This window comes from Heloderma suspectum, chromosome 10, assembly GCF_057233095.1.
Source record: "Heloderma suspectum isolate Gila_16-S chromosome 10, 16-S_ref, whole genome shotgun sequence".
In the NCBI taxonomy this organism is placed as follows: Eukaryota; Metazoa; Chordata; class Lepidosauria; order Squamata; family Helodermatidae; genus Heloderma; species Heloderma suspectum.
Window position 1 is genome coordinate 40,790,623 of NC_139467.1, and position 14,327 is coordinate 40,804,949.

The window sequence follows — 14,327 nt, forward strand, 5'->3', positions numbered from 1 at the left end:
CCCTAACCAACCTCCCTTTATTCCCTCCCTTTCTTGTACACACACGTGCACTTGAAAGAGATATCTGCTCCCCCACTCCCCCAGCCTTCAGATTAGCAACTCACAGGATTCTCTCCAGAAAGCAAATTGCTATCGAGTCTGTGATATGGATATACGCAGAGCCACAAAAAAAATTCAGAGATAGGCATGGAACAGGGGTGAGCAACAAGCAGGCTGCACCCATATGAGAAATAAAGCTGCACCTTCCCTTTACGACAAGGCACGGGGAGGAGGGGAGTGTGCATCTTGTTTTAATGCAGAATTGCGCTCCCCAGGGCTGCAATTCGACAGTAGTGATGGGTGGGGGTACAGCGCCTGGTGGGTTCTGGGATGGAAATTGGCCCCTGGACTCTCTGAAGTTGCCTACCCCTGCCCTAGAGTGAGGCAATCACTTCAAGCAAGAGATTTTGGATGCTGTGGAGAGTTGTGATTACACAGAAAAAAGGGCTCCTGGAGCAGTTAGAAATAATCAATAAAATAAGACAGCCCCAGCCCGCATGCTTACAGTAGTAGTCTAACCACTACACTGCACTACCTCTGAACAGCCACTGCAACAGAAATGCTCTACAGTGCAATATGCAGCGCAATCCAGCTGGGCTATGTGTAGCCCAGAAAAACTGGGCTACACATAGAGCTGTGCCTGTGGGTGGCTTCTTTTAAAGTGGCAGTTGCATACCCTCCAATGCTTGAGAGATGAAAATAGGGTCCATCTTGTTCAAATCCCTTTTCTCATAGTATTGCCAAAGTGCCCCCACCCTCCCCAATCACTACACAGAGCTCGAAGCTCTACTTTGCTTGTTGCGTGCTGGATTCATCAGTCTGCAACATCCTGTTTTGCACTATTTAAAAACTAAGAGGGAGTTTGACCCTTTCGTTATTGACAGACTTTGGGTTAAAGAAAACAAACAAAGACTGAATTGTCCTATAATATGTTTTTGGCAATTCAGAATATACCTCAGCTGCTGCAGCATGTGAAACAGCCCACTGGGTACTGCTTGATATCTCGGTGTCCCTTCAAGTATCAACCTCTGCAACTTCCACGTGCACTCAGATCAAGATGTGTTCTCCTGCCCAACCCTGAGAGATTTTACTCCCTGAGATCTGGAGGAGGGAAATAAAAGCAAATGCATGGACAAAATATGGACACTGCATTGCCAGGAACAGTTACTAGAAAGCAGAGACTGTCCGCAGCAACATCTGGAGCATTTTCCCCTCTGTTTGGGTGCCCTTGCAAGATTGCAGAAATGGGAGGCCCCTTTTTGAGGGACATTAGATGTTTTGTGAAAAGGAACTCCATGTTTCCACTTCGCTCTGGTAGGGCAGGATATACGCTTAAATAAAAGAAGGCCTCATACATACGCCAGCCATCTTCCATCCCATCAGCCCAGAGGGTAGTGTTCAGACCTACCCTTCACCCACCTGCACTGCCCGCTCTTCCAGCTCTCTAGCCCGGATCACAGTTCACTGATAGGCTTTGGAGTCCAAGCAAGCAAGTCCTCTTTGAATCCTCTTAAGACATATCTTGAAAGAATAATCCAGTTAAAGCCATGCCTTTCCTTTGGTGAAAACCAGGCAACAGCAATCACCGGGAGAAAGTGGCATAGATCCAGCTTCTTTTAAAGGCTGAGCTATTTAAAGAAAGATTAGAATCCAGGGATGGAAAGAGATCTAAGAGACTCCAGGGATAGAAAGAGATCTAAGAGACTCCAGGGATAGAAAGAGATCTAGCCACAGAACAATCAAGGTATTTTGTCAGTGCTTTTGATTTATGTCAGAAAGCCTTCCAAAGGTTTAAGAAAGACAGTAACAACCGGCAGATCCAGATGTGACAAAGTCAATGGGGCTGCCACTACAAACAACAACCCTGCATTGAGGGCCTCCCAGTCCATTTCTTTGTTGCAACGTCTAGCAACGGAAACATGCAACGTGACGTCATCATGTGTTTTCCCACCTTTGATCCACATCGTGAACTGCCATGGATTAGGGGGTGGGGGTGGAAAAGAAAACATACAGCATGATTTCATGTCATTCATTTCTGTACTACACAGGATGGGAGGGGGGATTTCATCACAGGGCAGCAGCTCACATTCTTTGTCATATTTAGTTCCAATCCATGGGCAAACAACTTGTCCTGGATCTGGTCAATATGCATAGTGGGTAGTCAAAACACACCTGCCCCCACCTGTGATGTCCATGCAGGGAGTATAGCATGTTAATATGTCTGCAGACAAAATCAAAAAGAAATGGTGGTTCAGCTATTAAATAAGGATGGCAAAATGCTAACAGATGACAAAGAAAAGGCAGAAGTGTTCAATTCCTACTTTGGCTCAGTCTTCTCCCAAAAGAGGGTCTATGAACCCCCTGGCAAAGGCAAAGTACAGGCTGAAGGGGCAAGATTGCAGCTTGAGATCGATAGGCATATGGTCAAGGAACACCTAATTACTTTGAATGAGTTCAAATCTCCAGGGCCAGATGAACTGCATCCCAGAGGAATAAAGGAATTGGCAGAAGAACTCTCAGAACCACTGTCTATTCTCTTTGAGAAATCCTGGAGGGCAGGTGAAGTGCCAGATGACTGGAGGAGGGCTAATGTTGTCCCTATCTTTAAAAAGGGTAAAAAGGAGGAACCTGGGAACTACAGACCAGTCAGTCTGACATCAATCCCTGGGAAAATTCTGGAGCAGATGATAAAGCAATCCACCTGGAAGCACCTTGAAAACAATGCAGTGATTACTCGAAGCCAACGTGGATTTGTCAAGAACAAATCCTGCCAGACGAATATGATCTCATCTTTTGATCAAGGGAGGTTACCCTGGTGGACTGTGGGCTTACTGTGGACATCATATACCTCAACGTCAGCAAAGCTTTTGACAAAGTGCCGCATGATATCCCGATGAGCAAACTGGCTCAAAGTGGACTAGATGAAACAACTCTCAGGTGGATCCACAGTTGGCTACAGAATTGGACTCAAAGCGTGCTGATCAATGGGATCTTCTCAAACTGGGGAGAGGTAACGAGCAGGGTACTGCAGGGCTCAGTCCTGGGCCCAGTGCTCTTCAACATTTTTATTAATGATTTGGAGGAGGAGGTACAGGGAATGATGATCAGATTTGCAGATGACACAAAATTGGGCAGGATAGCTAATACCTTGGAAGACAGAAACAAAATTCAAAGTGATCTGGACAGACTGGAGCGCTGGGCAGAAAATAACCGAATGAAATTTAATAGGGATACATGCCAAGTTCTGCATCTCGGAAAAAGAAACCAAATGCACAGTTACAAGATGGGGGATACTTGACTCAACAACACTACAAGCGAGAAGGATCTCGGAGTTGTTGTAGATCACAAGCTGAATATGAGCCAACAATGTGATGTGGCTGCAAAAAAGGCAAATGCTCTCTTGGGCTGCATTCATAGAAGCATAGCTTCCAAATCCCAGGACGTACTAGTTCCCCTCTACTCAGCACTGGTTAGGCCTCATCTGGAGAACCGTGTCCAGTTCTGGGCACCACACTTTACGAAGGATGCAGACAAGCTGGAGAGGGTTCAGAGGAGGGCAACAAAGATGATCAGGGGACTGGAAACAAAGCCCTATGAAGAAAGACTGAAAGAACTGGGCATGCTTAGCTTTGAGAAGAGAAGACTGAGGGGAGTAGGATAGCACTCTTCAAGTACTTGAAAGGTTGTCACAGAGAGGGAGGCCAGGATCTCTTCTCAATCATCCCAGAATGCAGGACACGGAATAATGGCTCAAGTGACAGGAAGCCAGATTCCGGCTGAACATCAGGAGAAACTTCCTGACTGTTAGTACAATACGACAATGGAACCAATTCCCTAGGGAGGCGGTGGGCTCTCCCACACTGGAGGCATTCAAGATGAGGCTGGACAGCCATCTGTCAGGGATGCTGTGACTTGGATTCCTGCATTGAGCAGGGGGTTGGACTCGATGGCCTTGTAGGCCCCTTCCAACCTTACTATTCTATGATTGTATGATTCTATGATGTGTGTAGAATGTGTAGTTTTAATGCTTTTTAACTAATATTGATGTTCTTTTCATTGTTTCAAGGTTTTATTGATTACATTGTTGTATACTAACTCAATGGCTTTTTAGCATATAAGGCATTATATAAATGTTAATAATAATGATTAAAAAATAAGCCCAGACTGCACAGATAAAATCAAAGAATCAACAATGTGATCCAGGGGCGGTTTCTTACTACAAGCAAGGGGCAGTTTTCTTAATAAGTGGTTCTCCACAATGTGATCCAGAATGTGATCCACAATGTGATTGTTTTCCACAAGGTAATCCAGGGGCGGTTTTCTTACTACAAGCAGGGGGTGGTTTTCTTCCACACACCCCAACTCTCTCCTGTGCCCAGACCCCCACAATCATATACAAATTTCTTGCACAGTACTCACTGTATCTCATCTATTCCAGTGTGCATTTCTTGTCCTATGTGTTTCTTTCTGTTGCTTGCCTAGTTCCCTCCACAACATGTGCACCACAAAATAAAACAAAACAAATAGACTCAGAGGCAGGAAGGGGTTCATGAAGTTCACTTTGCCTTTGCCCCCCTTTTCACAGGGCTTGGTTGCATTCAGACAAGCACAACACAGCGTTTTGTTTAATAGAGGGGCATTTCTTACTGATGCCCTCAACCAATAGTATTCCTTGCTTTTTCCAAAACTATTGTCAGCAGCTTAGTGGGCTCCATCCCTCTCAGTTGCTCTCCTATTGAGACCAGAACACAACCATTTAAGACTGGAAGGGAGCAAGCAGCAGCAGGTACTTTATTTATTTATTGCATTTCTATACTGCCCAATAGCCACAGTTCTCTGGGCAGTTTACAAAAGATTACACCCTTAAAAATACGATATTGTTCAACTGTTTTCTAGCCCTCAGGTGAGAGGTAGAGATCGTGTCGAAGGTGTGAGTTAGCATGTTGTGTGAACCCAGTCACATTGCCCTGGTTCACACAATCGTGGCAGCTGAAACGAGCCACTTGTGGCTTGTTGCAGCTGCCATGTGTGTGCTGGCCGGATTTGCCTAATTGCCCACATTGGGACAGTGTGAGATTTGGGACAGATAAAAATAAATCTTCACACAGCACGTAAGTCAAACTGTGGAATTCGCTATCACAAGACCAAGTGATGGCCACCAGTTTGGATGGCTTTAATAGGGGGTTAAACAAATTCCTGGAGAAGGCAATCAATGGCTACTAGTCCTGACCTGATGGCTATATGCTACATCCAGTATCCGGCTGGATGCCTGTGGACACTTATGCCTATATATATATATATATACACAGGACACCTATGCCTGTGGATGCTGGGGAGCAAGGGTGGGAGGGTGCTGTTATGCTTGTGTCCTGCTTGTGGGTTCCTGGTCAACAGCTGGTTGGCCACTGCCCGAACAGAATGCTGGTCTAGATGGACCCTTGGTCCGAACCAGCATGGCTCTTCTTATGTTCTTATTTTTCTTTCTCCAAGATCGTGCAAACCCACCCACTGTGACTTCACCATCGAGTCATTTAAAAAAAAACAAACCTCATCCCCCATCCCCCCACCCCACGTTTTTTTTTTTTGTAACGTCTTGTTTGACGAAGAGACCTGGAGTTTTCGAAAGCTTGCGTACTTCTGGTGATCTTTAGGTTGGCCCAATAAAGCTGTTATACTAATATGGATTTTGGATTTCCCCCCTTCTTCTGGTTGACGCCTTCTCCCGCAGCGCACACGCACGCACACCCCATTCATCATCCCCTTCGGCTCTCCCCCTCATTCATCCGTTCGCTCGCTCATTCATCCGCCCGCCCATCCATCCATCCATCCATTCAGCCCCCGCCCCGCCCCTGCTCCTCCTCCTCCCCCTCCTCCTCCCCGCCTTTGATTGGCTCCCCTCGCGGCGAAAGCCTTTACAGCCGCAGCCTCCTCCACCTCCTCGAATCAACGGAGGCGGAGCGGTTAAAAAAAAACAACGCCGCACGCAGCAAGCCCAAGAAGCGGGTGGGGGCGTGGCTTTCCTGACAGCCCCGCCTCCCTCCCTCCAGGAGCCGGAAATAGCCCGCGGTTGCGCGCGCGCCCCCAGGCAGCCGCAGGAGACGCAGTCAGTCGCTGCCTGGAGACGCGGGCGGGCACGCGCACGCAGGCTCGCACGCTCTTCCCTCCCTCCCGCCCTCCTTCGCCCCCTGCCCGCCGCCTCAGGGAGCTGGAGCCCTCCTGCCTCCCCGCTTTCTCCCCCACTCTCCCTTAGAGGGGCAGGAGGGCTTTCTGTGTGTGTCTGTGTCGTGGGGTGGGGGGGGGAGGCAGCTTTTGAGGAGGGGGCGGCCACTGCCTTAGAAGTAGTAGTTAGGGGTGGGGGGCTGCTGTAGTGCTGGCGCTTTAGGGGAAGCATTTCAGCGGCAGGGACCTTTTTTCCTTCCTCCCAAGGGGAGGCTCTGGCTTCCAGGAAGGAAGCCCCTCTCCCCAGTCGCGGTGGGGGTGTGGGTGGGGTCACCCAGAGTGAGGGGATCCTGGAGGGGTAGGGTCCCTCTTCCTGAGCCTGTGTGTTAGGGAAGGCGATTCCTTTTAAGAGGAGGGGGTGCTGGGCCTTGTTGAGTGTGCTCGACTAGTTTGGGGTGACTGAGGACCACCACCCTGGTTGGGCTTGCTTTGTCTCCGGGCGTTCTCTGCCTGGAGGTGCTTGGTTTCCTCTAGAGACCTGGGTTTTGGAGCGCCTGGTTCTGGGGTACCCACAGGGTGGGGGAGCCCGGGCGCTCACGAATTGTAGGCTGAGGTGGCGGTGGAGTTGGCAGCTTGGAGAAGCTCATGGTTTTGTTTTGGTGGGGAAGGGGTAGTCTGAGCTAGCCGGAGCCTTCGGAGGGGGTGCTGTAACTGGAAAGGCGCTGCAGAGAGGCTTGGGGAGCAACCCTTCCGTAGTGTTTTGTATGTGAGTGTGTTTCCGGGGTATGACTTCAAGGGGAGGGTCTGTGGAGGTGTTAAAAACTGTGTGACCGTTGGGGTGGGGGTTGCCTCGCCCGATGTTGCAAAAGGCCGCTTTGGCAAGGAGGAAGAGAGGAAGCATTGTTGGGAGCTAAGAGGCGGTTATCTCTCTCTAGGGCAGGGTCTTGGTTATGTCGAGGACTGTAAACTAAACTTTGGGGTGGGGTGCACTTTTTATCAGAAGGGAAAGCCCCTGCTATAGAGAACTAGGGAAGGAAAGGGCATCTCTCCCTTAAACAAAACCTTCTTTACACTCCTACGAAGCCATCTCTTACCCGCAATGACAGGCAAATCGGTCCGGGATGTGGACAGGTATCAGGCTGTCCTTGCCAATCTGCTGCTAGAAGAGGAGAACAAATACTGTGCAGACTGTCAGGCTAAAGGTAATATGCGGTACCTGTGAATGTATTGTGGGTTTGGAAGGGAAACGATGCTCTGAATTTAGTCGTCCTACAGAAGGAGGTGGAGTGGTGAAAGGGTAGAAAGACGTGATACGATTCTGCTACTGCTGGCTGGATGATGCTTATGTCCTAGTGGCTGATTCTTGCTTGTGGTAATAAATAATACAGATATACACACACATGTAAGCTTTTTTAAATTACTAAAACATGTTGCCTCAGGCAGCAATTGCTGTGAATTTCAGATTGTCTTCATTAACTGTGTGTGGTACAGGATGCAGCTGCATGTACTGCAGGTTTCTTTGTCAGAATATATATATGTGTGGTTGTGCCTCTTGAGTTGGGGAAGGGATGAAAAGCAAACAGGTGTCAAAATGCTCCCTCATACTGGATAAATAAATTGGGGTGGGGGAAGGAATGTTGCTGACTCGTTGGTATTTTTGTAGGGAGGGAGGAAACCCACACATAATTAAGGGGGTGCAATATGCAGTTTGTTACGTAATGGCATCAACTGGGCAAATTGACAACACAGACTGTATTATAAGTGCTGTAGCTAGAGAAGGCGGGTTAGGAATTAATTCTGTTCTCATGCTGATAAGGACAGTTCTTATGGCAAGGCAGCTTCAGAAGAGAGAAGCGAAAGGTGAACTTCTGTGTGTGTGTGTGTGTGTGTGTGTGTGTGTAATTCACAAAAATGTGAGACATGGGGAATGTATGCCATCTGGAGCCTAGCTCTGTGTTGTCCAAGGCTCTTGCTAAACATCTTCCAGCTTTCTGGAAGTGTTCCAGCTTTCTGTTCTTAAATTCCACACGTTTCTAGCTCTCATGGTTGCAGAGAAGTTTGAGAACTTCATATCTAGAAGAATAACAAACAAGGATATTGGTAAAGCAGCCCCAGCTTTTTCCCCTTCTAGATGCCTGTGGTTTCCAAGGTCTATATGCAGAGTTCTGAAGAAGGCTGACTCAAAATATCCCCCAAACTGTTTTTGAAAGACTCATTGGAAGGATTTCGTTCATGAGCTGGCTGATTGCCATATTGGGTTGAGAAGATGTTTCCCTATCGCAGTCAAACTAGCTTGAAAAATTGAGCTTTTTTGGCCTTCTCTGGCATATCTTGGCCTGTTTGCTTGAACTATCTGGCCGTGTTCACCCTGCTGGCACCAGCTCCCTGCTTGTGGGTCAGCAGGTTTGGTCAGAAGGGAGATGAGCTGCCCATAAGGCAGGACTTGGTGGCCTCCTGGTTGCTTTCTTGAATTGAAGGCTCTCAAGCTCAAGGGTAGATAGAAGAATATAGAATTACAGTGGAGGAGCCTATAAATTTAGAAGTATATCCAACAAACTACTTAGGAGACTGCAGGCATCTTGAAAATGCAATGCAAAATTTGTAAAAGGCTAGCTGTATTCCAGATTACTGTGTATGATTTTAAACAGGCGATGTTTTGACTTAAGCCAGTCCCATCCATGCTTCCAGCAGGAAGATCCATGCATTTTGGAAGTCTGGGGTAGTTTTCCTGGAAAGCAAGAACTCCTGGTGGATCTTTGCTGTGTGAGGCGATGATGTGTGTTTGGCCCTTTTCTATGTATGTGCATCACCTTGGACTTCAAAACCTCTAGGCCAGAATCCAAACAACCCAGCAGAGAGGTGTAGGGGGGGGGGGGGGTGTTGGCATGTGTTTCTCAAACAGTGGCCTTCCATACCACCGTTTCTGAAACTCAGCCCAAGGCTGGCTGGGTGCGGGGTCAATGGAGAGAGACATTTCCCTATGCTACGCGCAGTACTGTAGGTGAGCAGAGATGGTCTTGCAGTCTTACCTTGATGCCGCCTTAAGATAAGCTTGCAGAACATACAAACTCTAGTACATCCCCTCCATTCCCGCTGTAGTAGTATTTCATGCCTGAAAGGGAACAGAAGAACCAAGTTCCCACTTCATTCTTTCCTGGCCCCTTGGATGCAATTCTTGTTTGATGTAACTATTGAGCCTGCCTGTCATGTCACCACATTTATTTATTTATTTTTTATTAGCAATATTTATATACTGGTTCTCATTTGAAACAAATCCCAAGGTGGTTTGCAAAATAATAGAAAACAAAATAAACAGATATAACACACAGTGAATGGCAGGATCCCATGTTCTTATGTTTGCTTTAAGCCCTGCCTGGGCCTTCATAATCATTTAATGTAGGATACATCTTTTAACAACCTGGCCAGACACTCATTTGTGGAGGCTCAAGCAGTTTTGCAAGTAAGCTCAGAAAAGCTTCTAGCCCACAAAAATATTTAGCGGCCTATCTGCACACACATAGCTATGATGGTCATTCGTTAGCCTTGAGCAAAAAATAACCACCCACTGGTTTCCCTGATCACCTGGAGATTTATTTGTACTGGACAGGTAGTTCTTTACAAGCCTGAATTAAAAGCACAAGGGGGTACAAGGCAGCTTACAACATAGGTTAATATCATAATTAAATATAACTATACATTAAATATAACAATTAAATAAAAATATTAGCCAGCATAGAACAGAACCTCTGCAGATGACCAGAGTGAGAGATGGTGTTCCTTGAGGTATCCTGGTCCCAGAGAATTTAGAGCTTTAAAAATCAAAAACATAATGTTAAAAAATGGTATTTTTTGTTACATTGCACCCTGCTTTTCAACCAAAATTAGCTCCCCAAATGGCTTACAATTAAACTAAAGAGGGACCTTGCAACAGGGATATGCGTGGAGTGTCTTGGTCTCCGGCAGTTCATGAATAAGTTCAGGTTCTGTGTTCTCCGCTCCAGAGGGAGGGACAGAAGTTGTTGCAGATGGACTTAAGGGCTTGGCAAGGGTAAATGTGCCAGCCCACAGAAGCAGCCCTTCAGATGATCTGCAGTTGTGCCTGGAAGCTAGTGGAGCTGTTTCAAAATCTGAGTCGTATGCTCTGAGTGGTCTGCTGCATTAAACATCCTTACGGCTGTGTTCTGGTTTCTGATTGCTCTTCAAAGGCAGCCCTGAGCAGTCTACTCTAATGAGGGACAGCTTCCAACATTTCAGTACATATATCTGGGCAAAGTATAGATATTGGCCTACGTTCTTGATTGAGTAGGACGGGAGTGGTGCAGTTACTCTGGATTAATGTGGAACACCAGGTTGCATAACCCTGCATAGAGATGTGAGTTCTAGGATGACTAAAACAGTGGGACTCCAGAGCAGTTGTTGGTACATGGTACAACTATTGGTGGGGGATGTAATAGAGGTCTATGCAGTCATGTAGACAGAATAAATGAGGAGAACACACACACATCTCTCTCTCTCTTTATCTCATGCATGGGCACGCCCACGCACGCACACACAGGTAATTTGGTCAGTGAAATAGACAGTAGGCTCAAGAAGGCTGACAAAGGAGCACATAATTAAAATATGGAATTCATTGCCACGAGACGTGGAGATGGCCCTTGGCTTCAATGGCTTAAAAAAAAAAACAGCTTCAGAGGCAGTGTATCTCTGAATATCAGGTATGCTTGAGGTGAGCAACTGGCTGTGATTTCCATCTTGCTCTGCTTGTGATCTTCACACAGGGATCTTTGCTGTTCATTGTTGGAGGTAGTGCTGGCCTGGACTAGACATGACCTGGGTTCTGATCCAGCATGCACTCTGTGTGTGTTTCTGTTGTGGCAGATCTGTCCTCATCTTTACAGGTTCTGTAGTAACTGGACAATTGCTTGTTTTTTTTTCCAGTCCCATCTGGAGTGCCATCTGTGACAAATCTGTCCTCGCCCAGGGATTCTGTGAGATAGAATTCTCTGGCTCAGGACAGATTGGTCGCAGTGTTTAGCTTTTATTTTATGTGTGATGTGCATAGGAGTTCTTATGTCACCCCATTACAGTAAGGCAGTCTCGGCCAACCTGGCACCATCCAGATGTGTTGGACTGCAACTCCCATCATTCCATGGCTATGCTGGCTGGGGATGATGGGTGTTGAAGTCCAACGCATCTGGACGGTGCTAGGTTGTGGGAGGTCACCTTTTCCTTTTGGAGAAAGGCAATGCTGCCAAAGAGAAACTACAGAAACTAGAATTATTGAAGACTTTCTTATGGTTTTTTGATGGCCTGTCTGCAGTACAGCCCCACCTTCCCCTTTCTGAGTGTCTTTACTTCATCTGCATGTCTTCCTGTGTGCTTGTAGCCCGTGACTCCAGCAGCCTACACTAGCCTCTCTACGGCATTGAGCATTGGATGATATTTCTGTGGCAGTTCCCTGAGAAAACAAGGCTGTTCCTTTTGACACTTGGCTAGAATCTCTTTCTAAAAGTCCCAAAAGTCTCTTTTTAATACCCACTCCCTGCCCTGCCAATGTGAATTTTTGAGTAGCCTATAAAGCAGCAAGCTGTCTTTGATGTTGTGATTAATGTAAAATTGAAGGATGCCATTAAAATGAAGCATGTGTCATGCAATCAACAGTTAAAATCCAAACCACCAAAGTATCCAGAAGAATGCACAACTGAGAGTAATATAATAATATTTAAAAGGCAGGAGTAAAAAAAGAAATATGGGCAAGAAGACTAAAGGGTGAAGAGTGGAGGTAGGGAGAGAGCAGGTTTGGTGTGAGGGGAAAGTATTGTGGTTGATACCCTGATAGAGCAGTGTGATTTGGGACCCCTGGTGTTCCTGATTTCATAGGTTGGCTTAGCAGCAGCTGCAAATCCTTCATGTTCAAGGCAGTAATAGTGGACACTTGTTCCTTATTATGAGTTGTGTCCATTATGACAGTGGAGGCTAATGGCTCTGATGTCAGTGGGACTGTGAATCCACTCTGGGTTTCAGTCAGAACTCTAAAGGAGCTATCCAAGGTGCTTTTGTCACCTTGGATAGCTCCTTTAGAGTTCTGACTGAAACCCAGAGTGGATTCACCGTCCCACCGACATCAGAGCCACCAGTGTCCACTATATTATGGAATCCATTCGCAAGTTTATTTGCTTTTTTGCAGAGTAATGATGAGGTCAAAGAGGCTTACCCAATACCTCATGTGGACTGAGTGTGTGACCTCAAATGCTCTCCAGAATCCTCTGCAATGTTCAGGGATGTCTTTGCAGACACACTTGTGCAGAAAAATAGGAAACCTTTGGGTTGAAAAAGTAATAGACATATTAGAGGAGTTTAAAATTTGCATGTGTGGGAAAGACATCTGCATTTTAACCATCCAACTCCAAGTGGTGGGGTTGCAAACTTTACAAGCAGATTTATTGCCCAAAGTGCAGAACCTCAAACTGGGAAATATAAGTGCAGGTCTCCTGTAACAGTAGGGTGGGTAGAGCCTTAGGGAGGAGAGATACATAGGAAAGGAGGCAGCTTGCACTAATCTGAGACAGACTGAGCTATCCTTGGAGTTGTGTGTGTTTGCTTCAGTGCAACAGTCTCCTGAACCTTGTTATGGTGTTGAAATGACTCCAGGCCAGATCATTGAGTGTGGAGACTGCAGATGTGCATGGCAATGTACTTGCTTGAATTAAATTTCCCTTGGGATGATTTTGGGGATGGGGTTTTCCTAATGCTCAGTGCTGGTTTGTGTGCCATATTTGGTTCCAAGAAGGATTTCTCCCTCAGACCAGATTAGCTATCGAGCCTCATTTGGGAATTGGGGCGGGGGGGAATAGGGGTGGCAACGTGCCTTTCCTTGCCATGTTCTTTTAGCTTTCTTGCTTGAGTAATCTGAGTGTATCTTTTTTTTTCCCCCTCTCTGCAGGATAGTACTGTATTATTACTAAAGGAGGAGTATAGAATGAGGCCTGTTCATCCTGATCAGGGTGGAGTAAATGTTTGTGATCTAGTTAGCTGTTAGCCCTAGAACCTATCCTAGCAGGCTATTAGCTAGGGTAGCTGAATGGAGCTTCCACATTTAGACGCCATGTACTTCTGAGCACCAGATGCTGTTGGCAGGCAAGAGAAAGTACCTCTTCTCATCATGCCCTCCTTGTAAGCCGTTTATTTTTAGTAGTATTTATATTCAGCTTCTCATTGGAAACAAATCCCAAACCAGTTCACGAAAACACACACGCACACACACGTATCATGAGGATGTTACAAAGACAGCTCATGGCTGGGGGAAAGCCAAAGTAAACAGATACATTTCCAATAAATGCCTAAAACACATCAGGGTTGAGGCCTGACACATCTCAGAGGGGAGATCATTCCACAGGATCGGCCCCACTATGGAGAAGGCCCGTCTCCGTGTCACCACCAAATGGAAATCTGTAAGAACATAAGAAGAGCCATGCTGGATCAGACCAAGGGTCCATCTAGTCCAGCATTCTGTTCACACAGTGGCCAACCAGCTGCCCATGGGAAACCCACAAGCAGGACATGAGTGCAACAGCACCCTCCTGCCCATGTTCCCCAACAACTGGTGTACATAGGCATACTGCCACTGATACTAGAGGTAGCAGATAGCCATCAAAACTAGTAGCTATTGATAGCCTTCTCCAGGAATTTCCCTAGCCCCCTTTTAAAGCCATCCAAATTGGTGGCCATCACTACATCTTGTGGTAGTGAATTCCATAGTTTAACTATGTGCTGTGTGAAGACTTGGATTCCTGCACTGAGCAGAGGGTTGGACTCAGTGGCCTTGTAGGCCCCTTCCAACCCTACTATTCTATGATTCTATAAGAAATACTTCCTTTTATCTGTCCTGAATTTCCTACCAACCACCTTCATGGGAGGACCCCATTAGATTCTTGTATTATGAGAGGGAGAAAAATGTCTCCCTATCCACATTCTTTACACCATGCATGATTTTGTCCACCTCTATTGTGTCTCCCCTCAGTCGCCTTTTCTTCAAGCTGAACAATCCCAGCTGTTGTAACCTTACCTCATAGGGGAGGTGCCCCAGCCCCTTGATCATTTTAGTTGCCCTAAAGCCTTAGCACAAGCAA

The 14,327-nt window shown here is 46.5% G+C and overlaps 1 protein-coding gene across 1 annotated transcript in view; it reads left to right on the plus strand.

The window, feature by feature from the left end:
- Positions 1-6,029: 6,029 nt before the first annotated feature.
- The window catches only part of SMAP2 (small ArfGAP2), a 46,120-nt gene continuing 37,822 nt past the window's right edge, over positions 6,030-14,327 (plus strand). The window contains exon 1 of the mRNA XM_084816029.1: positions 6,030-7,400. Within this exon, the coding sequence (XP_084672155.1) occupies positions 7,298-7,400 (103 nt within the window). The 5' untranslated portion in view covers positions 6,030-7,297. The remainder of the gene's footprint in view (positions 7,401-14,327) is intronic.